Below are 24,879 nucleotides of genomic sequence, written 5' to 3'. Positions count from 1 at the left end.
CATTTTTGTCTTGGTTGCAAGTTGAGCAAATATTCTTTCCTCCAACGAATCCAAAACTCATTGGCCAAATATTGGACTCTTCTCCATCTCTTTTGAAGATACAAATCTTCTTTCATGAACTCTCCTGGAGGAGGTTGAACGATGGTTGACTTCATAGTTAGAATGTGGTTGGACGTTAACGGTTCAGGGCCTGTAGGATCATTTAAATGTTCTACTGAGAGTGGCCAGCTGTTAATAATCGCCATAACTTCGTACAACAAGGTTCTCAAAGATGTACTGTCGAGTGTCTTTGTTGACCGGTCAAGGATGGCTAAAAGAACACTACGGATGGTCCTTATCTGCCTTTCCCACACTCCGCCCATGTGGCTTGCTGATGGGGGATTCATGAGAAATTCACATCCAAGTACTTTCACTTTCTCCTGATCCATATCTTTAATAAGATTTGCAAATTCTCTCTGGGCACCAACAAAATTGGTTCCATTGTCACATCTTAGTTGACGAACATTCCCTCTGATTGCAATAAACGCCCATAAAGCATTGAGGAATGAGTCTGTACTTAGGTCGTCTACCACTTCAATATGTATGGCTCGTGAACATAGACAGGTTAGAATGAGTCCATATCTCTTCAGCTCTTTGCGTCCATCTTTGACGTAAATCGGGCCAAAACAATCCATTCCGACATAAGTGAAGGGTGGAGTAGGTTCTGTCCGGTCTACTGGTAGATCTCCCATACTTTGGTTCTCTGTTTTCCTTCTGTGCTTGCGACACTTGACACATTTGAAAATGCATGATGAAACTGCACGGCTGCTTCCAAGTATCCAACAACCGTTGGCTCGCAGTTCATTCATTGTCATTCCACGACCTTGATGCTGAACTTTCGCGTGAAAATGTCTAATGAGCAAAACTGAGATATGACTGTCCTTGGGGAGTATTGCTGGATGCTTCACATGTGGATGTAGCACAGCCTGACTCAGATGTCCGCCAACTCTGAGGACTCCTTCTTCATCCAAAAATGGACTTAGTTTGTACAGTTTACTGTCTTTGGTCTTGGAAACTGTTTTCTTTGATTTCAGACTCTTTATCTCCTTTGTGAAAGCATTCTCTTGAACAAGTTTAATGACAAACAGTTCTGTTTCTTTTCTTTCTTCCAAACTCGTGCTTTCTTTGCTCTTTTGTATCTTGCCTTTGTGTTCTTTGACCTTTCTCCTCAAGATCGTGAGTGCTCTTATCAATCTGGACCATTCAGAGAACTTCTCAAATTTGTCGAGAATGGTTCCATCTTCCTTTGCACTGGTGGCACACACAAAAATTTTGCAAAGTTCTGGATCATTTTCTTTGATCTCTCCCACCTTGACTTCTCTATCAGGTAGTTCACTTTTCCAGAGGAATGCTGGTCCTTTGAACCAATTTGAGGACTTGAGTTGTTCCGCTGTTAAACCTCGAGAGGCATAGTCCGCAGGGTTATGCGCTGACGTGACATATGCCCATTGCTCTGGTTTTGTGCTTGACTTGATTCTTTGTATGCGATTGGCTACAAACACTTGAAACCGTCTGGCGTCGTTATTAACATAGCCGAGAACGACAGTGGAATCTGTCCAGAAAAACTCTTGAATATTTGGAATTTCAAGTTCCGTTTTGAGTAGATCGCTGACTCTAACTGCAACAACTGCTGCTGAGAGCTCGAGTCGAGGGATAGTCATGACTCTAGTTGGTGTGACTCTTGATTTGGCCATCACTAAGCAACAGTGGACTTGATCTGATTGGTTAATGACTCGCAGGTAAGTACATGCGCCATACCCATTGACACTGGCGTCTGCGAAGTGATGAAGCTCGTAGCTTTTCACTTGTCCGAAATCTGTAGGAACAAAACATCTTTGAATCTTAACATCAGATAAACTTGGAAGGTCTTTGATCCAGGACTCCCACTGAGGTTTTAAATGCTCTGGAAGCTCTTGATCCCAGTCAACCTTATCTCTGCACATTTGCTGCAGAATCTGCTTGCCTTGAAGGACAAATGGTGCAATAAAGCCTAAGGGATCATAAACAGAGGCTACGGTGGAAAGTACACCTCTTCTTGTGAGTGGGTTTGACTTGACTTGAACTCTGAACTTGAAAGTGTCTGATGTGATGCATCATTCAACTCCAAGAGCTCTTTCAATGCGTGGTAAACTTAGAGACATGTCCAGATTCTTAACTGTGGCGCGTTCTTCTTCAGGAACAGTGGACATAACATGATCACTATTGGACACAAACTTGTGGAGTCTTAACCTTCCTATAGAGCATAGCTCTCTTGAGTCTTTGATAAGCTGAATAGCTTCACTTTCAGTAGGGACGCTTGCCAAGCCGTCATCAACATAAAAGTTTCTTTGTATGAAGCGTATAGCATTCTCTTGGAATCGACTTCGTCCTTGTGCTGCAAGGTGTTTCAGGCCAAAGTTGCAGCCTGGAGAAGACGCTGCTCCAAACAGATGGACCCTCATTCGATAGACTGCTGGTGTTGCTTCCAGATCTCCCTTCTCCCACCAGAGAAACCTTAAATAATCCTGATCTTCTTTAGCGACGTGGAATTGGTGAAACATTCGCTCTATATCACACATGAATGCGACAGAACCTTTGCGAAAACGACACAGAACGCCCACCAATGCATTCGTCAGGTCAGGACAGATGGTCGTTGAGGGAAGTGTCTTGGTACTTGGCAGAGGCATCAAATACTACTCTGATCTTTCGTGGTTTGTGCGGGTGATAGACCCCATGGTGTGGTATGTACCATGCTGGACTGTTCTCTAACTCTTCGTCAGGGACCTTTTCAGCGTCACCTCTTGAGATGATGTCATCCATGAAATGTATGTAATCATCGTAGTATGTTTTGTCTTTTCTTAGTCTCTTTTCCAAACACTTAAGATGATGCATTGCACATATTTTGTTGTCTGGTAACTTGGGTCTTTTGTCGCGAAATGGTAAAGGCATCTCATAGTGGCCGTTTTCATTTTGTTTGATATTCTCATTGAGTTTTTGAGAAACTTTAAATCTTCTTGGGACACAGGAGTGTCATTGATGGCTCTCTCAGAGAAGTCTGCTTCGAGTTCTTTGATAATGTCTGAAGGAGTGACATCTCTTACTTTTGTTTTGACTTGTTAAAATTACACGTATTGCATCTAAAATTATACATCAACCCACACCTAACATATCTGAACTTAATGATAAGGCAATAGTCCGTCTCGCCAGATCAATAATTTCGGACACTGAACACCCTCTTCATCACATGTTCCAGCTCCTCCCCTCTGGACGCAGATTTCGAGCACTGAGATGGCATTATGTCCGTTACAACAGAAGTTTTGTTCCATCAGCTATCGTCATCCTCAATAAGCCACCGCGCTGAACTTGAACTTTATTTTTGTGTGTCATATTGTGAATATTGTGAATTTTGTCTTTGTATGTATGTTATGATGTTGTGACATGACAGCTTGTGAAAACAAATTTCCTTCGGGACAATAAAGAGCTCTATCTGTCCTGTTTACATAGTGGACTTTCTTCTGAAGCTTTACAGAGGGTTCGAGCTCTGGGATGACTTTCTTTACAATAATGCGATGACTAATCCCGATTGCATCTCCATAATTCAGACAAGGATTACTTTGTCCAATGATGCTCCAACCAAGATCTGTCCGCTGAGCGTATGGCTCATCTTCTTTGCCAGACACAATTTCTCTTGGAAGAAGAGCTTGTGAGCAGTTGTATCCGATCAACAACCCTACTTCACAATCTTGGAGAGGTGCGATTTCAGATGTTCCAAATGTTGCCAAGCTTTAGCTGTCTCACTAGTTGGAATGTGAGCTTTGTTGGCTGGAATAAACTCTTGTGTGTATGTAGAAGGTAGAGCGATGCTCTTGCGTGAGTTAAAACCATGAACATGAAGATCTTGAAGTCTGTGAGACTGAACAACTGTAGTCTGGGAAGACATAGTAGAAAGTTCTAACTTGACAGGTTCTTTATTTGTCTCTAGCAAGTCTGCAACTTCACTGAGAACAAAAGTTGTATCACTTTGTGAGTCCAGTAAGGCATATACGAGGACTTCTTTGGATCCTGCAGAAGATGAAAGCCACACAGGAATGATTGCAGCGGTTTGTGTGTTACTTTCTTGACCGACAACTCTGTTTGTTGTTGCTGTGGCTGTAACTTGTTGCTCTTGAGCTTGTTCGTTTTGACTTGGTTTTTCATTACTTGAGTTTGGCTTATCTGGTGGTTGTTTTTGTTCTATCTTCATGAAGACAGGTAGGATGCTGTCTACTGCACCTTTCACAAGCATTGCGGTTGGTACAGTCTTTCGAGTGGTGACCTGGTTTGAGACAACCGAAACACAGCTTTTCTGACTGAATGAACTTGATTCTGTCTGACAGAGCCCTTTCCAGAAAACTTCTGCATTTGAATAGACTGTGCTTAGGTTTCTTACAGAATATACATGTCTGTTGTGTCCTTTCTTGTGAAGTTGTAGTCAGTGTTTTAGCTCCAACTTGTCTCTGCCTTGTGGGTTTCGCCTTTTCTGACTTGTCAAGATCACTTTGCTTTAGTGACTGCAGCGATGTAACAGGGTTACAAGCAATCTTCGCTTCTCTTGTTAGAAATGTGACAAACTGGCTGAACATGGGAAATTGACCTGTTTGTTCTTCGATTTCCATGACTTTGCGGTTCCAGCTAGCAGTGAGCCAGTCTGGTAACTTGGAAAGAATCTTTCTGTTCTCATTGCTGTCATTAAGAATCTCCAAAGACTTGATGTGAACCATTGCTGCTTCACAACTGTGCAAGAAATCTGCAAAATCTCTTAGTTCAAAACTGTCCCTTGAAATAATTTTGGGCCACGCTTGTAGCTTGTCTCTGTAAGCTTTGGCGATTGTAAATGGATTTCCATACCTTTCATCCAGAATCTTCCATGCAGCAACATATGCAGACTCAGTTCCAAGCAGGAAGTATCCTTCAAGTGCACTCTTAGCTTGTCCACCCACATATCTCCGAAGGTAGAATATTTTCTCATTGTCTGGGATGTTCCTTTGTTCTATCAGTGTTTGAAATGAAAGTTTCCAGTCACTGTATCTTAAGGGATCCCCACTAAACACTGCTGGTTCAGGGACAGGGATACGACTAGCACTCAGCGCACTAGCTAGCACCTTAACAAGATCTGATGTACTATCACTTGTAGAAGTGGATGAAGCTTGGGGTAAGACTTGTTCAAGCAGAGATGGGAAACTTACATGTTTATCATCTTGAACTTCTGTTTCAACCTTTGTTACAATGAATTTATGCTCCTGTGTCACACTCATTCGGTCATACACCTGCATCCTCGCTTGTGCTGCCTTGAGATCTTTAACCTTTTCCAGGTGTTGTACCTTTCTTTTCTTCAAGTGTTTTTTACAAAGATGCATGCTCCTCATCTTGTTGAGCCTTTAACTTTGCTTCGTCAACTTCCCTTTGCATTCTCAGCTTAAGTTCCTCTGCTTCTCTTTCCAAGCGCCTTTGTTTAGCCAACACTTCTTGCTCTGCAGCCATTTTCCTGACTTTCAGCTTCAAGTCTTTGAATCTCTTGCTGTTCCCTTTCTTGTTCTTGTAACACTTTCAGAACAGCTTCACTTGCAGCTGCTTCTGCTGCAGCTTCTTGATGCTTAACAGAGGATCTACTTGAATGCTCAGACACGTTCTTACTTGTGTTAAAGGAGCCTGACTTACTACTTGTTGTCTGAAAGAGGGAGCCAGCATCTGGCCAGTCTTTATCCTCTTCCATCTTTCCATTCAAACGATTGGTTGCTCTATTTACAATAAACCCTGAGATCTCCACACAAAGATCCACTCTGCGACGTGTCTCTTGATCTGGTTGGGTGAGCTTTCGCAACTCATCATACACCTTAGTGACGTCCGCTCTTAGACCTGCAACATCACCAATTATGTCTTGAAGTAGGTCTTCACTTAAGGGGTCTGAGAGAGAGAGAGAGAGAGAGAGAGAGAGAGGCTGCTTGGATGATTTAGCACATGTTCTCCACTTTTCATAGTTGTAATTAAATCTTTGCTGGAGTCCTTTAATTCTTTCATCCTGCATTTCTCTTCCTTTCTCTGTGAGTGTTTTCACTCTCTGGCTTCTTCTTGGTTGCAACAATTCTTGCTGCTCACTTAGATCCGTGACTTGTTCTTCTTCAAACTGTTTTGGGAGGTCTGCCCTAACCTCTACGCTAACTGTGGGCTCACTTGGCTCAGTCATATTAATGTATCAACATTAACTTGTCCCTCAATTGTGAAAACACCTTATGTACAGTTGAAGTTAGCTCGAGCTGTAGGTATTTTAAAATATTAACTTCTTATCCCTTGTAATCAAGGGGGAAATTAAATATAATAAAACTTGTAACCTTACTAAGGAAATACGAATTCAACTTAGATTGCTCTTAAATCAACTTAAATACTCTCAAAATATGAATTATGTTTTAAAAAACCATAAAACAAAATACAGCATTCACTTGACTGTCACAAATGTCCAAAATGAAATCAGATATCTTCGTTCTTCAACTTGTATGCCTTAAAACTTACGGTAGCTGTGACATATAAACAGAAAAACTGGGATGGCAGGACTTCACTTTCATTCACAGTTCGATTAGTCAACCCTTAAACATGCCCTTTAGCTTTGACAAACTCTTAACTTATGAGTGCCCAAGTTTCTTATGGCCTTATCTTGAAGTGTTGCTCTTCAAACTGCGTGCTTTTGGTCACGTGCGCGCTCCCGGTTCCACTGTCCCTTCACAGCTCCACTCCATGCATGTGCTGATCGCGCTCCGACAAGACTGCTGCTCCTTTGGTCATGCTGCCTCGCCATGTGCTCTCCACTCGCGCAGATCAGTCCCAGTTTTCACTATAATTCCTCCAGGTACCGACAGACACAAGTGGCTTTCTCCAACTGATGAATTTATTGAATCCACCGATTCATAAATAGCACCGTGAAAACTAAAAACACAGATGAGACAACAATTAGCTTAAAGAAAACAAAGACAACTGACAAAATAAAACTACTACATAATAAAACAGACAAAATACCTCGTTGGCTGAGTACCGAGAGAGGAATTAGCTTGGGTTTTCTTCTTGTTTATCTTAAATCTCCTTCAACTTTTAACCTTTTGTCTTAGTTTTTCTCATACTTAATTCTCTCTCTGAGATCGCTTCTTCACGTGAAATTAACCTTACTCAGCATACAAAGGCTTACTCTCGCGCCACAGCGCCTACTAGTGGCATTAAACCATAACAGCAAAATACACAGAAAATACAGGGAAATAAAAATGTGGCAGTTACACTGTATTTTTTATAGAATGTATTTGCTCTGTCTTCTAATGCTGTGCACGCAAATACAAATGTATATGAAGAGGAATGAGGAATATATAAAAACAGAATAAGTGACACAGCAAATAGATATATTTGTTACGGTTCACCAGTGAGGCTCAAGTGTAAGGGAAATGAGAAACGACACAATGTAAAATCCCCAAGGTTTCTTTACAATAAGCAAATGACAGAGAGCAAAGACTACAAATTTAAACAAAGAACTACAAACAGAAGTGATCTAACGTCACCGTTAACTACGGAAGTTGGAAGAACGCTAAGGCCCACTAATGGATAATGACACAATGCTGGAAAAACACAGAAGCTAACCTTGCCACAAAAGGCAAGACCCAGGCAGGAAAGACTAACAAGTTAATTGAGAGAAAACGAGCTATACAGAGTGACAAATCAACTGGTGAGATAAATCAGGAATTGAAGAGTTAATTTGCAAAAAACAGATAACTCCATTTTGATAAATTTTCAGAAAACTTTTTTTATTGTTTATTGAGATAATATCAAACTGAAGTTGAGTGGATTTGACTCAGTAGAAAAATACATGACAAAATAGAGAAAAATAAATTATTAGTGTTATTATTATTATCTCAAGTAAAAAAAAATTAGTTTTCTGAAAACCCGAGTTACCTGTTTTTGCAAATGAACTCTTCAATTACAAGAACTATTCTATCAGAATAGACTGTCGAAACAAGTCATGAAATATCCCGAACTACACTACCGGAAAAGCAACTGGTAGGTTTAACCAGGAAATACAAAAACTATGCTAACCGAAAGTCAACTGGAATTAAACCAGGAAATAACACGACCTATACGAGCCAATCAGACTATCAAAACAACTACAATAAATAAAGCTACAGTCTGGCTCCGGAGTAGAGGAACTTAGCTGATAGTAGGGAGATGAAGGGAAACATGGCTGTAGCTGGGGGTCCAGAGTTGGGGAGGGAAGGTGGCATGGTCGAGGCAGGTGACAGCGTGTGGAAGGCAGGTGGTTTTCTGAGGTTGGCAGGTTGTCCAGTTCACGGGGTGAAGAAGTCCAGGAATCCAGATGGTGATGGAGGCCAATGGCTGTGGTAGGAGTCTAGGGTGAGGCAGAGACCAGATAGTGGTTGTTCACAGTCCAGCGTGGAGTAGTGACTGCAACCTGCTTTTATGGTTGAAGAGTGGCGATTGGATCCTCTCCCACCTGCTCGCGCCAATCAGGCTGATTGGACAATGAGGCACACCTGCTGCTTCCAGCACCACCTGCACACACCAGGCTAAAACAGAGGAAGGGGGAGGGGACAACACTGCCACTATCTTGAGCCTGAGGCTGTGACAATATTCTGATATTTTCACTCTAAACAGACTAACCAGAGTAAGGATTATTTGTTGATTATGTATATTAAATTAGGGAATAATGACCAGAAAATATTTAAATTGCACTGAAGACGAAACTCACAGGAGGAAAATGGAGGTCAGTGCACATCAAGACAGCAAATTAATTAAACTGACACATGAATAGAATTGAACAATAATGATAACACACACTCACATCGACACCACTATACTTTCAATGCGTACATAATTCTTGATTTTCTTGCTTACTTTTTGCCTTTTTTGAGGGTATTTTTTTCTTTGTCACGTACACAGATATCATGATGCGTCTTAAATGATTATTGTGCAATATAACGAGTACTGTAGAATTACTATATTGTAATATCATCATAATCACTATAGTATGTATATATTTTATCAGTATATTTTGTAAATAGTGCTGCACACTGGCGTAGTGGTTAGCACTTTCGCCTTGCAGCAAGAAGAGAGGTTAATCGATGACTCTAAATTGCCCGTAGGTGTGAATGTGAGTGTGCTTGTGTGTCTGTATATGTAGCCCTGCAACAGACTGGCGACCTGTCCAGGGTGTCCCCTGCCTTCGCCCAAGTCAGCTGAGATAGGCTCCAGCACCCCCCACGACCCTAGGAGGATAAAGTGATGTATAGAGAATGGATGGATGGATGGATGGATGGATTTTTTAAATAACTTTAATACAACCTGAAGCTTTGAAACATTTTGCTCCCTCAAGCAAAAGAAAAATAACAATCTATGATTTCAGATCTTCCCAAATATTACATTAGAGAAAAATAAAGACAAACTTGAAAAACCAAGCTTACAGTGTATTTAAAAAAAAAAAAAATTGTGTTCATTTTAAAACAGTCCATGAAACTGAAAGAAAACTGTATTGCATTGCATCATTTTAGAGCATATATTGTGTAGTATTGCTTGAAAATTCTATAAAAAAGACCCCAAACTATTATCTGTTAAAGTGTTGTACAAAAATACAAATACATGTGGTGTTTGAGGCTGAAGATGATGCTCTTTGTGCATGTTTGTGAAGTCCTGCTATGAAAAATGTGAGCTACATTTCTTTGTATGTGAGTCAGACCTTTAATGATTATCTTGCAATTTACTAAGTATCATGAAATTGCTGTATCATGATACTGTCATTATCATAGGAGGTGTATTATGATTGTATCGGTCATATTGTAAGTTTTTTATGGTTTCTATATATTGTAAGAGACTTTAATGTAACCAAAAACTTTGAAATATTTGCCTGCCTTAAGCAAATAAAACAGTGATTACAGATTGCCATTGATGTTACAGTTGATATAAATGAAGACAGAATTTCCAATTAATAATTAAGTTTCAAATGTAGTGTAAATTTAATAAATGCACATTCATTTGAAAAAAATAATACCATATTGCATTGCTTCATAATATACAGCCATGGCCATAAGTTTGGACACAGCATGACTTACTATGTCTGTTTTGATGTCTATTACAGAACATAACTAATATTTTTTGACAGCACCAGTTTAATTAGTCAACAAATCAACAAGGGATATAATATTATCAATAAATTCCAACAATTGGAACAACTTTGTTCCCAAAACATAATATTAGAAGAAAATAACAAAAAAAATGCAGTACTTTCACAACCGAATTTGGTAAGAATAACAAAATGACACCAAACTCTTTTGATGTTTTTTTAAATATGAAACTTAATATAGTTCTCAGGAGTTGTGTACTGTATTGTAAGTGACAATTTTGTAGGTATTTTCTAAGATTCACAAGCGTCATGGTACTTGTGTCCAAACTTATGGCCATGGCTGTACAGTATTTGAGGTTGAAGGTGCCCTTTGTAAATGTTTGTGAACTCCTGCTATGAAAAATGTGAGCTACATTTCTTTCTATGTGAGTCAGTGACAGTGTGACTCTATAATGAGTCACTGTGCATGTTGTCATCATCATGCAGACAGAGTTATACGTGTCATTTAGAGCATATTTTATTGTCTCTTTGTTGTTGTTTGTGCAGGAGACCTGAGCGCTCTGAAGGAGAAGAGCTTCACCTTACAGGATGGAGTGAAATATAGACTAAAGATCCACTTCAAGGTAAGATGGATGTGGCAAATGGAGGGATTTACTGTGCATTAAACTGCAGATGGATTGCTGTGTATATAACAGATGATCAGGTATTTACTGTAAGTGATAAAGAGAATGAAAGGGACTGTGCTGAGTCAGCCACCATCTCATGAAGTATAAAATCAAACCACAACATCAAACAAGACCATTATCATATTTAATGAGTTTTTCAGTGCTGTTTAATTTTATAGTGCCGGTAAGAGTTCCTGGAGATGCTGTTTAATCTCAGTAAGTAAGTTTCTCAATCAGACAATTGATTATTGTTATATTGGGGGGTTAATCAATGAGAAGCCTGTTGGTTTGTCAGTCGACAAACCAACAGTTTGAAACTGATGGTCCAGACTGAAATATCTCAACAAAGTTTGACAAATTAAGAAGAAATCTGAGACAAAAATTCATCCTACAGATGAAGCCTGCTGATTTTATCTCTTTCCTCTAACTTTCAGCGTCACCAGTGAGTTGACATCTTTATTTTCCTTCAAATATCTCAACAACCAAATTATGGATAGCCATGAATTTTGTACATCCATACTGGCCAGATGGATGTGTCTTAATATGTAGGTTTCCCCTGCAGGAACTCAAGACAAGTGCAAACATTCATACAAATGATTCCCTAATCAGCCATTTCAGCTTTTCTGTTTTCATTGTAGTGTAGAACCCAACAGCTTTTTCATTATTAAAGTCCTGACAGCAGACATTATTGATGAAAAAGGACACAACTGACACAAAAAAATATCACTTGTCTTTAACCAATCAGCATGTAGCTCTGCCTGACAGTTTTCCAGTGTATTTACGTTTTTCTGCCAATAAAAGGCCCTGAATCTTAGCATTAATAAAGGATATTCTAAACTGTCCTAAGAGCTCCTGCAGTGGAAATAAACAGCCTCATGACTTTGTTGATCTTCTGAATTTTCCTCTCGTACCACCATGAGATTTCCATTTGTGATCCTATTTGTGGCTAAATGTCTCTGCAGCTATTAGAAGGATGCATCACTGTGAAATGTTGGGCATGACCTTCATGTTCTTCTCAGAATGAACTGGAATCACTTTGATGATGACTTTTCTTTTAGGGCCATTACGATATCAGCATTTTGTTTATGACCAAACACAGGCAGAGCTATAATTTCATTCCCACAGATATTTGTATTTGCACACTAAAACTAATTGTATCTAACCATGTACAATATTAAACATGAATGATACCATTTGATACATTGTACTAGAATTAGCCAAAAACTAATTTTGATGTGCAGTTTTCTGGAAGGTCATGATTAAAACTAAAACTAAAGCAAATAGGACATGCAAGACAAAATACATAATACAAATTACACTCAATGATGCAAAACAAACAAACAAAACAAATCAGGTTGTTTAAGTACCAAACAAAACATACCAAATAAGACAAGACAAGTTCCAAACTTTGTTAATCCCGAAGGAAATTTTTGTGTCAGATATTGCTCAGAAACCTTCCCCAAAAAGTTCAAACATAAGAAATGCAGCACGCAAAAAGTAGAAAAACAATAAGATATACACAACCGTTCAAAAGTTTGGAGTCACTTATAAATATTCTTAATTTTGAAAGAAAACCAGTTGTTCTTTTCAATGAAGACAACATTAAATCAATCAGAAATCCAGTCTAGACGTTGTTAAGGTGGTAAATGACTATTCTAGCTGGAAACAACTGATTTTTAATGGAATATCTACATGGAGTACAGAGCCCAATTTCCAGCAAGCATCACTTCTGTGTTTGAATGGTATCTTGTGTTAGCTAATGGTTGTAGTGTTGATAGTGTTGAAAGGCTCACTGATGATTAGAAAACACTTGTACAATTTTGTTAGCAGATGAATTAAAGTGTTAGCCTAGCCACGCTAGACCCATGTTTCTGAAGGCACAAGGCTCTAGGGAAGCTCGACAGGGAGGGAGGTGGGCTAAAAGGTTGTCTATCAAATCCCTCTGCAGCAATTGGGTAGGTATACAACCAATCAACGCAACGAATAGGCTGACGTAGTTCCGAGAGCACCGGCGGATTGTGGCTAAGTCCCATTAGCTTCCCAACCAGCGGAGCCGCGGAGCCAACTGGTATATTAAGGATTTGCCATATCCCGTCGGCATAAGTTCAAATACGTCTTTCTTCTCAATGAAACTCTTCAGTGCTGTCCTTTGTTTATCTTTCAAGTTGAATTTTAGCTTCAGATCTCTAAGGGCTGTGGCCAAAGCCGAGTCAAAAGATAACTGTTTATTGTGCGTTGGTTGTTTCTGTCAGAATCGTCACGCCTCTGTCGTCACTTCGTTACGCCCGCCTTCTGACTCTACACTTCATGGTGATTCGTCCGGCCAGTTTTAGGAGAATCCAGCCTCGAGCCTTCTGGAGGGTAACTAGACCCACCCTGGCAGAGAATTAAATTCGTTGCCGTGGGTTGTCTCGCGCGGCTAGGCTATGAAAGTGTGGGTTTTCATTGAAAACATAAAATTGTCTGAGTGCCACCAAATATTTGAACTGTAGTGTAAGTACGATGCGTTACTAAAATAAAAATAAGTGAGCTAAAATAAGGCTAGAATAAAATTGAGTGCTGGTCTTAGAAGCCTACTAGTGTAGCCTCCTATAACTATATTAAAGCTAGAAAAACAGGAAGCATCCAGCAGAGTTATGTTTCCTCATTCTGACAAAGGTAACAGTTCACTTCTGATATTTCAGTGTAACTGCTGCTGCCCTCTTGGCCAGGTCTCCCTTGTAAAGGAGATCTCTGATCTCAATGGGACTAACCTGGTTAAATAAATGCTAAATAAATGACTGCTGTGTTGTGAGGACACTTGCTGGACAAATAGCATCACTACAGGCTGTTTAAAAGTGTTTCATTCACAGAGGCTTCACATCATCATAGGGTCAGGCTGAATTCACTGCCGTATAACTAAAAGTAATATCAATAGCAACATTTTTTTCTCCAATTGTTCTCCCTTTGACACGTGATTCTTTTCACCTTACTGAAACCAAGGTTGGGCAGTAACGGATAAAACTGTAATCAGGATTAAATTATGAAATGAGATTAACAGAATAAGTAGCTATCAGCAGCCCAGATTAGAAAAAAATCACCCAGCTACATCGAAAGGGTTGCCTGACTGCATTTGACTTTAAAATTATAGAACTTTTTTTGAATGATAAACAATGTTAATAACTGTTAATAACTGAGAACCTAAGAGCACTACTGTATTTCAGTGTATTCCACTCAGGTTGCCAGTTTTAGTAACTTAGCGAGTTTTTGATTTAGTTTTTTGATGATGGTGTTTGGATATTGGAATTTTTATTGTTTTTTATTCGCACTCAAATGGAAGATTAACCGTTTTGAGTAAGTGTTCCTCTGGCATTACAAGAACAAAGTCCTTCATGTGGCCCGAACTTTTGCACCTGTAGTTGTGAGAAAGTAACTTGACTTAACCAACGGTACATTTTGATTACCAAAAATTAATTTTAATTGCAGTAAAATAAAAAATTCTGTAGCATTAATTTTTAGTATAAACTGCAAAGGAAAGTATTCAGATTACATTTTCTTGTAGTCCAATGGATTAAATTAATACTTACAAAAACTGTCACATAATTTGCATTCAGTAATTTCAAAGTAATTCAACCAAACTCAGATTTAAATCTATTATGATAAATAACATTGAAGCAATAAATAATTAATATAAATTAAATAGAATTATATTTTGTTTTTGTTGTTGTTGCTGCTGCTGTTATATGAGCAATACATAAAGGAGTGTTTCTCATTTTTTCACGAAAAACACCAAAAATGTTCCTTATATTATTCTGTTACTTATGTCTAGGTTCAGTTAGACCCAAAGGTTGACCTCTCTCCATTATAGGAACAAACTGTTCGGAAAAACAACTAGACTCGATTTAGAAGACATGCTATTGCAGACAAACAGCCCATGAACAGTTCACGTCAACAGTGTTTTCAGCTGTGGTCTCATCTGAAAAATGTCATCAGCACAAAATCATACTTGAAAGCTGTTAAAGAGGGTCTGGATGAATATGTGCAACTTAAAAAAAGAGTTTCTCTAAAGTTATTAAATGTATAATTTTGTTGTGTTGAGTTTCCGTGTGTCGAAATGTGTCTATGTGGATTTAAGCTGCATTTTCCACTTTCCTCTGACAAACACCTAGACTCTCCCTAACACTTTTAAGTGAAATGGACACTAAATATGATTTAAAGTGTGTTTTTCTGTCTGTCAACCATGTGATCAGCAGGTAAACTCTTGTATCCAACCTTTTGCCTAAAATCTATTGGGAGCAAATAAGCAGATTTGGCTTGTGGAAGGCAAAAATGACCTGAAAGCACTGAAGGGAGAGTTTTATTTTCAAGTTTCAACCAATCAAAATGTTCAAAACTGTGCTTGTCTGCAGGTGAACAGAGAAATCGTATCTGGTCTGAAGTACCGTCATGTGACTTACAGAAAAGGAGTAAGAAGTGAGTTCAGCTCAGTCAATGCATGATTAAATGAAATTTACCATCATGTGCACTTGTAGAGAAGAATAAGCATGTTTCTAGTTTCATGACCAAGAAAAAAAATCATTTATTCATCAAGATATGCCTTTTTTCTATCATGACACATCCTTTTCAGGATCCTGTTTTTTGAGTAGGTGAATGATTTCTTTACATGCAGGTGTACAAGAATGAAAGCACAACAGTGTAAAGACAATGTGACAGATTTACCAAGTAAATGAGACATAAGAGTGAGAAATCATTGGCAATTTAGTCAGCAATTACTGTTTAATTATCTCTAATTTTAGTCTTTAAAAAGATTATTGTTTGTGCATTAATTCCAATTAATCTCCAACAGCATTTACAATTAAAGCCTAACTCCTGACTAGATTTTTATGGCTGATAGTGATACCAATTTAAGTAGTAAAAATTTTTTTGATATTGTTGTATCAATCATAAGACGCCATTTGGCTCTGCATCACTGTGTGCTCAGGTGCGATATGCACTCGGTAGCACATGCAGCCGACAGCCCCGAGAGTAATTTAAACATGAATTTGGAGCTGCTTTGCTATAATACTGCGCTATGTGACAACCCCATTTCTAAATTATCAAAAGCGTCTTTTCCTGCGTTGTTCTGTAAAGGTAAAACTTTAACATTGATGTGTATCGGACAATATTAACACTGATATCAGAATACAACAAGCCACTATATATCTTATCTATATTGTGGTGAATTAGCTGAAATGAAAGGAAGAAGGAAAAAGGAAACAAGACTTCTCACGAAATCCTTTTGTGAGTATTTGCCAAAGTTGCGTAAAAAGTATTGCAAATACACATCAGTGCTAGTTCCATTTGAAGTGTTTGCATCCTGAATGAATGGGGGGAAAAAGTAGCAGGTAATGTCAATGTTCAAACCAAATTGCAAATAAATGTAAAAGGTTGCATATTCATTCTGTATTCCCACCTTTTTTGATATCTAACGGGATTTTTTTAAATCAATTTAAAACCATTTTTTAACTATAAGATATGAAAAAAGCTGATTTAATTCTTATATTTAAAAGAAACAGAGATTAACATTCTACTACTATAATCTTTGAGACTCAAAAAGGACATGTCTCTTTTTAAAGATAAAGATTTGGATGTCACAGCTGAAGATTTGGATGTTTCAAAAGCTAGTAGCCTCAAGCAGAGATGAGCAGCTAATTTCTTTCTAACTCTGTTCACAAGTCACATTATCAGATTACATTATCTGATCATATTATCATATTTCACTGTGCTTCCTCTGGAGCAAGACAAGACAAGACTACTTTTTTCACGTATTCTGTAGTCCTCCCCAAGTCCTAAACAGATTTGTCAGATCATTTTACATTTGCTAGTATGATCAATGCAGGCTGAGGTCACTAAACTGTCATTTTATACCTACCCTCAGTGAGCAAGGTGGTGTGCATGGTGGGAAGTTACGGCCCTCGGGCAGAGGAGCAGGAATTTCTATGCCCTGCTGATGAGGCTCCTAAAGGCCTGATGTCCCGCGGCCAGTATCAGATCAAGTCCTGCTTCATCGATGACGACAAGAACGTCTACTTATCCTGGGAGTGGAACCTTAACATCAGCAAGGACTGGAATTAACGGAGAGTGTGAGAGGGAGATGATGTTTCTCTCTTCCCTTCTTTAACACCTATCCTTCATCCCCTCTTGTCCTTCCTCTCTCTCACCCTCTTTCTCTTCATGCTATAGAGCAGCCTTGCACTGGCCAAGACAGGTAGCTCTAGTCTTCCTCCTCCTCTTCCTCCTTACTCTTCTCTTCTACATTTTCCTCCTGGTCTGTTTAATGCACTAAATGCAGTCCTCTAAAAGTCTGACCAGGACATTTAGGGAAGAGAATCCCTGTCTCTTTCTGCCATTTGTCCTTGCATTATAACTACATGTGATCCAATCTATCCTGAATCATCACGTGCTGAAATCTCCCTCTTCTATTGTTTTCAGTTTCTCTGAGCTTTCCTCCTCATCATGTCAGGTATACACACTGAGCTTAGTCAGTTTAGGGCGTAAAGGGAAACAGAATATCAACACGGCAAAATCTTTTTTTTTTTACAGCTGAAATTAAATAAACACCTCAACAAACTGCAGATGATGATGATGATGCTGTAGCCTGGAACATCCATTTGTTCTGATTTATTGCAACATTGTTCAGCATCCTGAAAGAAGATGCCCTGAACGGTGTGAAGCAGACATTTAATATCTGACTGGCAGAGTTTCCTAAAGAGAGGAGATGAAATATGTCAATGCAGAATGCTTTTAGAGAGTCAGGAAGAAATCTGGATTCATACATACACCCCCTGTCAAAAGTTTTGAGACACTTTCTCATTCAAATAAATTAGAACCTGTTTCAAACAGGGGGTGTAAGTAGATTTGGTTAAAAAATAGGAGGCTGCAGGGGGAGAAATAAAAGTATAGATGATAGAAAAAATACATGCTGGTGTTGCACAGTTAAATACTGCAGAAGGAGGCAATTAAGCTACTTTAAAACCTATTTTTCATTCAGTGTAACATCTGCTTGGAGAACAACCATCACGTCTGATGTTTAACACAAATTAACACACATAAAGCAGCTTAAACATGATAGAAAAAGACTCCTCATCACTCAGGTTTTGTGTTATTTTTTTCCGTTTCAAAAAATCCAGAGACAGTAAATGATAACAGATGATCATTCTGCCATAACTTGCTGAATCAAAGGCATCATTGTACCTCCTGGTTAAAAGCAACAGGGCATTAGAGGATTAAAGAAACAGATATGTAAATGCATCTTTTTTACATTGATATTTTGTTTGCATGCTTCTTTCTTTTTTACTTTTCCTTTTCTCTCACTTTTATACCATAATGCAAACAACTGTTTTGACTTCTACTAAATTCCACATTTTCATTATTATTTCCATTTGACATATTAATCTTTTCAGAAAGTAAAAAAAATAAAGTTTTAGACCACTAAAATGAAATTAGCCTCTGACTAAACCGTCATTGTGTTTTCAAACCAGAATGAAAAACACCAATAACCGCTTTTTTACAAAGATTTTTATGTTTTATGGAACTTGGACGAGCTGTATTTTGAAATTTCTGTTTGCTTTCGATGCACCAGTGTTCTCAATTCTTTGTAGAGCACACCAATGAATGACTGTAACTGAACTGTGTATATTGTAGAAAGAGATGCATGTGTGTCCTTTAGGATTTGATACTACTCACTCCATAACAATGAACAAAGTTAGCCCTTCCTCCTGTATCAAGGACACAAGATGTGAATAAATCTCTGCTTTGACGTTGGAAGATGCTGGATTTCTGTCAGAGAAGTATATCAGGGGACAAACTGAGGTCCCTTAAAAAATAAGGAATATCATTATTGTGTTTAGATATGATATTGTCATTGTAGCCGAACATATTGAACATTGAAATACCATTTGAGTGAATCGTTGTGGTCTCAGACTAACTGTAAATGTTGGCTTGTTGGGTGTTGCATGGTTTAGCAAGATTCTCTCTTTCCTTTTTTACAACTTTACTCGAAGATTTAACGTAATTAAAGAATAATAAATAATACGGACGCAATATCCAGATGTCAATGGTTGCCAGGTAATGGGATAGTTTTAAAGGTACTGGTGGCTAGAAGAAGCTGAGTGTATTTCAAGCCTCAGCCTGTAACAATCAAGTGCTGCATCTTCAAATATTGGTGTCGAATCTGGTATTCTGTATCTTTTAATAAAGGCAATTCAAACAACCAGTAAGATGCCTCCTTTGGGGTATATGTTTTGCAGAATCAAGACTCTTTGCAAAATGGGTAACTTTTTTCCCATGGCGTGTCAGTGATTACTTGCATAAAAGTGCTAATATCACACTGTAAAAGCATTCAATTGCAAGCATATGTTCTGCATTTAAACAGTTTTAGGTTAAAAACAATCTCAAAGTATTAAAAACACAATAACTCAATACAGAAAAATGCCTCCTTGACTGTTATCCCATTATATATCATATCATTACGATATTGTTAGTTTATTTACTTTACTGTTGTTGGTTGAGGTTGAACTACATTTCATTTCCAACTGCAACAAATTCTTATTTACATTTTTGCTTAATCTGCTAGTTATCCATTGATTTCTTACTAATTGAATGTTTTAATATATAAACATTCCATAAATAATGATCAATTCTGTCACAGGTGTTTTGAAAGATTTTCAAAAGTTGCCAATTTTTTGTTAATTAATTAATAGATCAGTTGATTAATCATTTAAATTGTATTCATATGGCTTGTTGGGTAATTTAATTTACCAGAAAACAAGTTTGTAGGTTTTGTGTACAACATCTAAATTTGCAAAGTAGGTACTAACTAAAGCTGTCACATAAATGTAGTACAGTAAAAAGTGCATTTTTTCTCTCAAATGTACTGGAGAAGAAGTAGAAAAGAAATGGCTGAAGTAAAGAAAATGTAATAATACTTAAGTAAATTTACTTTGTTATTGTCTACCAGTGTGCCTCATAAAGCATTGACATGGAGGATAAATTCACACAGATGCACTTGTGAAATTTTTATTTGTAATGGAAGGAAAATCAGAGTAAACCATGGTTTTATTGTCTACCTTATTACATCACATTGTCAAAATAATGTGAAATATGAAGACAATCACAACTTAAGCTACACAGTACAAGTATACAGTTATATGTATATGTATGTATATATATATACATATATATATATATATGTATGTATACACACACACGTCCAATCAGACAGTCAAGAAATTCATAGAACTCGTACTGCAGTGAGATGGTTTATTGAATTATGCATTAAGCCATATAAAGGAAAGAATAGCTCCTGTTAGAACTTAAGAAACTGTCCTATCTTTCACACTTATACATATTCAAGCAATCAGTCAAACTTTATTAATATAGCACATTTCATACAGGCTGCACAGTGGCATTGTGGTTAGCACTTTCGCCTTGCAGCAAGAAGCTCCCTGGTTCAATTTCCAGCCTGTGCCCAGGATCTTTCTGAATGGAGTTTGCATGTTCTCCCTGTGCATGCGTGGGTTTTCTCCGGGCACTCCGGCTTCCTCCCACAGTCCAAAAATATGCTGAGGTTAATCGATGACTCTAAATTGCCCGTAGGTGTGAATGTGAGTGTGATTGTTTGTCTGTATATGTAGCCCTGCGACAGACTGGCGACCTGTCCAGGGTGTCCCCTGCCATCGCCCGAGTCAGCTGAGATAGGCTCCAGCACCCCCCGCGACCCTAGTGAGGATAAAGCGGTGTATAGAGAATGGATGGATGGACATTTCATACAATTCAAATGCAACACAAAGTGCTTTACAACATTTAAAACATTAAAAACAACAAAACCCATCCATCCCTCCCTCCCTCCATATATACACATATACACACAACTACACATGCACTCACACACATCACACACACACACACACACACACACACACACACACACACACACACACACACACACACACACACACACACACACACACACACAGGGAGACATGGCATGGTACTGACGATTGTGAAAAACGTCACCACTGGGGCCATCCACACTGGGAGGAGTTGCAGGCCATACCTGCTAGGAGCGCAGTCCTGACAGTCAGGGGGACCCCCACACCGAGATGGGGAGCCCACCAACCAGCCAGGCCGAGGGACCTATGGACAGCACCCCCAGCAGCAGACCGGATACAGCCCCCATTGTGGAGGACCCCCCTGAGGAAACACTGGAGTTAAAAATTAAAAATTTTAAAATATGGGATAGAATAAAAGGTCTGATGTAAGATAAGTAAAAAGGTGAAAATTTAAAAGAGTGAAATAATATAAGATAATGTAATGACATAATGATGAGAGCATAAGAAGGATTCAAAAGATCAATTTAAAACCTGATTAAAAAGATGTGTCTTTAACCTTCTTTTAAAAACGTCGACAGTCTCTGCAGTCCTGAAGTTCTCTGGCAGGCTGTTCCACAGGCGGGGGCCATAATGGCTGAATGCCGACTCGCTGTGGGTTTTAGTTTTGGGTTTTGGTATGGATAAAAGGCTGCTGCCAGAGGACTTCAGGATCCACAAGGGTCGATATCTTAAAAGAAGATCAGATAAATAAGGCGCAAGGCCACTAACACTTTTAAAACCTAATGAAAGAACCTTAGAATCAATCCTGAAGTGGACGGGAAGCCAATGCGGCAAATTTAAAAGTGGTGTAATGTGGGCCCGTTTTCTGGTTCTCATCAGCACATGTGTGGCAGAGTTCTGTAATGACTGGAGATTTAAAATACTGTTTTTGGGAAGACCGGAGAGCAGGACAATCTAAATGAGAAGAGACAAAGGCATGCATTAGCACCTCTGTACTGGCCTGAGAGAGAAACAGGCAGACTCTGGCTATATTAACATGATCAAAACCTATTTTTTTTATATTTTTAATATTTGGGATGAAATTCAGCTCAGAGTCAAAAATCACACTCCGATTTGTTATGAATTCTGCCAGTTTAAAATCATATTGTTTTAATGAAAGTTCCTCTCTCTGGCCTTCAGGACCTATAACTAAAACCTCAATTTTGTTATGGCTGAGCTGTGGGAAGTTCACTGCCATCCATGACTTGATGTCTAAAATACAGTTAAAAGGGTATCTATCGGCCCTGTGTCATCAGGAGACACGGCAATGTACAGCTGTGTATCGTTAGCGTAGCTATGGAAACTGATGCCGTGTCTCCTGATGATGTCCCCAATAGGTAGCATGTACAGATGAAAAAGAATGGGACCTAAAATTGAACCTTGGGGAACCCCACACCTACTTTCATGGGTTCCTGAGGAACACATATCCATACTTACATAAAAATATCGGCCTGTGAGGTAAGAATTGAACCAGTTAAAAACAGTACCTGAGAGGCCGATCCGGTGTCTGACTCTGTTTAATAAAATGTGATGGTCTACTGTGTCAAAAGCGACACCTGGATTCAGTAGAACCAACACTGAGTTTTTTATTACCCATATTTCACCTGATGTCGTTTAAAATGTTCAGAAGTGCTGTCTTTGTACTGTGGTTCATCCTAAAACCAGACTGATGTCTTTCTAAAATGTTAATTCTATTTAAAAAGTCATTGACTTGGTTAAAAACCAGTTTTTCTAAAATTTTACTTAAAAACAGTAAGTTGGATACATATTGTTCTTATTCTCTGAGTAACTCACTGTGCATGTTTGCAACTCCAAATTTTACAGTACAGATGTTTCCCTCCTACCTGCCAGTTTTCAATCCAGAAAGGGTTCTGTACGTACATTTCCTATCTAGTAAGGCAGTCTTAATGAAAATTCACACCTGGAATCAAGCTGATCCACGGTATTTGCACTGTGATAGTCTGTGCAGGAGGCAGCTGTTCTTGTCCACCTACAAAGCATCTGTCAGTCTTTCCATCTGTGAGTCAGTCAGTTGCAGTAGTGGTGTTGTTGCTGCTGAGCGCTTGCTCCAGCAGCGCTCGCTGGGTTGCGGCCGGCAGGTAGATGAAGGAGTAGATCAGAGCCAGAACAAGCAGAGCCAGAAGCAGAGGGACACCCCAGTCCGAGGTCATTATTGGCTCCTCACAACGAGCCTGCAGATATGACTTATTATCCAGGGTGGACAGACAGTTTACAAAGCGTCTGATGAGACAACGGTCTGTTGAGAAATGCAACATCTTGCCAAAATGAAGGTGTTACAAAAGGCTTTCTTGTTTTTCATGAAATTAATAATGCTTCTAGAGCCAGTATCACCAACCAAACTGGGTATAATTCACTCTAATTAAATATACTCTAACTAGACAACTTGAATCCACCTGAAGTCACATCTGTTGAGGGAGCAGACCCCAAATAAGACCTCCCAAAAAGCTGCTACTGCTGACACATTCAGACTGCCTCCAATCTGCATCAAGACTTCCAAACGTGCAACTTGTGCACAAGATAAATCCAAGATGGAAAAAGTTGGTTTGAAACACATAGAGTCTGCAACATCCAGAGTAATAAAAAATCCACACGTCTTTATTCACGTGGACCAAACAAAAAGCTGAAAAACCCCTGTATGTGGACCAAAGAGAATACAATATATCCACAAATGACTTAATATGAATGTGTCTATCCTTCTTCAGAATCGGTCAGTTCAGCCCATAACCTCTTCATCATCTTCCTCCTCCATCATCTGACTGAAGCATTTGTCATGAGTCCCGTTTTGTGGTAACACCTGACAGATTAATACGCACACACAGGGGGACAGATTAGCTTATGAAATGCTACTTATGTAAGAGTAATAGAAATTCCAGGTAGGTCTCTAGCTTAATTCCTGATCTTCTTAGCTCCAGACACATTTATACCAGGTGGTGTTCGGGGATTACCTATTGGATGAGTCTGCACCAATGTGACACCAGCGTGTTTTTGCACGATATGTTCAAACAGTTGTCACGAAATGCTTTAGCTTTGACCTATGAGGAGGTCATAGTATAACAAGGAATTAGTTTGGAGAAATGATTAACGTTGAGAATAGACATTGTTGCAGAAGTGTTTTGAGAAGCTGCAATTGACATTTTAATGCTTATTAGGCTTCACTCTGAACGTGCAGCTCAAGTTTTCCATTTTAACCTGGCATTGCAAAGTCGTAGGATTGGCTAAACTGAATTTTTTAGGGCTACGCCACCTCTTTGGTCCACCTTAAATTTACCGGCACTTTGGCTCCATGTCTAAGGTTCAGACTGTCCAGATGAACCTTATTTAAATCATAAATTATCTTCATCATTACTGATGAAGAAAATAGCATACCTTTAGACATTAGTGTCACGTGTCACCCCCTTCATTCCATTTCCCACGGTTATCCCCATTTCTGTTATCATTGTTATTTGTTACTGTCTGTCAGACAGTTTTATTATTAAAATAATGCGAGACAAGTGTCTGCTGTCACAGGAAAGTTCATGAAGACATTTACATGACCCACCACAGCTTCTCTCATGGTGTATGTCCACAGGATCTGTCAAGTTCATGTTGGTAGTGTGGCAGGGCTATCAAGCGATGAGGTACTCTCAAGCACTCCTCACGAACCTTTCGTACAATGGCTAATTTAGTCATTGTTGAACCAATGTGAGGACAGATTTAGCAACTACACAATCTATTTCTCGCCTCAAATGTTTTCAGAAATGCTTTTCATGCCACTGTTTTTATAAAAAAGAGAAAGCTTGTGATTGAGCTGCCATGTTGATTCAATGCCTCTACAGGACTGAATGGTAAAGCAGCTGTCATGTGACCACCTAGTGGCTCGCTAGTGCACGTCCACCAAGTGGACAACGTTCATTAGTAGCACCTTGCGTATGGAAAATACGAATTTCTAACTGAATTATGAGTAAGGAGAAGACAACGCATAATCAGATGAGTAAAGATGGCAACAGCCAGAACCACCACACTGAAATTTAAAACCGTTGCAGTTGTGTGGCGCCATGGGAAGTTTGTTTATCAAACAGAGTTTCTGAAAAGCTTCATCCCATCAGGAGTTTTCAAATACCTCCATTTTCAGTGACCTGAAATTGAAACCGCACAGAAAAAT

General features: G+C 38.9%; 1 protein-coding gene across 1 annotated transcript in view; it reads left to right on the top strand.

The window, feature by feature from the left end:
* Nucleotides 1–19,064, top strand: part of LOC110965450 (rho GDP-dissociation inhibitor 1-like) — a 65,927-nt gene extending 46,863 nt beyond the window's left edge. The window contains exons 4-6 of the mRNA XM_022214511.2: nucleotides 10,709–10,785; nucleotides 15,216–15,279; nucleotides 16,724–19,064. Of these exons, the coding sequence (XP_022070203.1) occupies nucleotides 10,709–10,785; nucleotides 15,216–15,279; nucleotides 16,724–16,920 (338 nt within the window). The 3' untranslated portion in view covers nucleotides 16,921–19,064. The remainder of the gene's footprint in view (nucleotides 1–10,708; nucleotides 10,786–15,215; nucleotides 15,280–16,723) is intronic.
* The last annotated feature ends 5,815 nt before the right edge of the window (nucleotides 19,065–24,879 follow it).

This window comes from Acanthochromis polyacanthus, chromosome 21, assembly GCF_021347895.1.
Source record: "Acanthochromis polyacanthus isolate Apoly-LR-REF ecotype Palm Island chromosome 21, KAUST_Apoly_ChrSc, whole genome shotgun sequence".
Taxonomy (NCBI): domain Eukaryota; kingdom Metazoa; phylum Chordata; class Actinopteri; family Pomacentridae; genus Acanthochromis; species Acanthochromis polyacanthus.
Note: the sequence above shows the minus strand (reverse complement) of the source record. Positions and strands in the feature narration are given on the sequence as shown.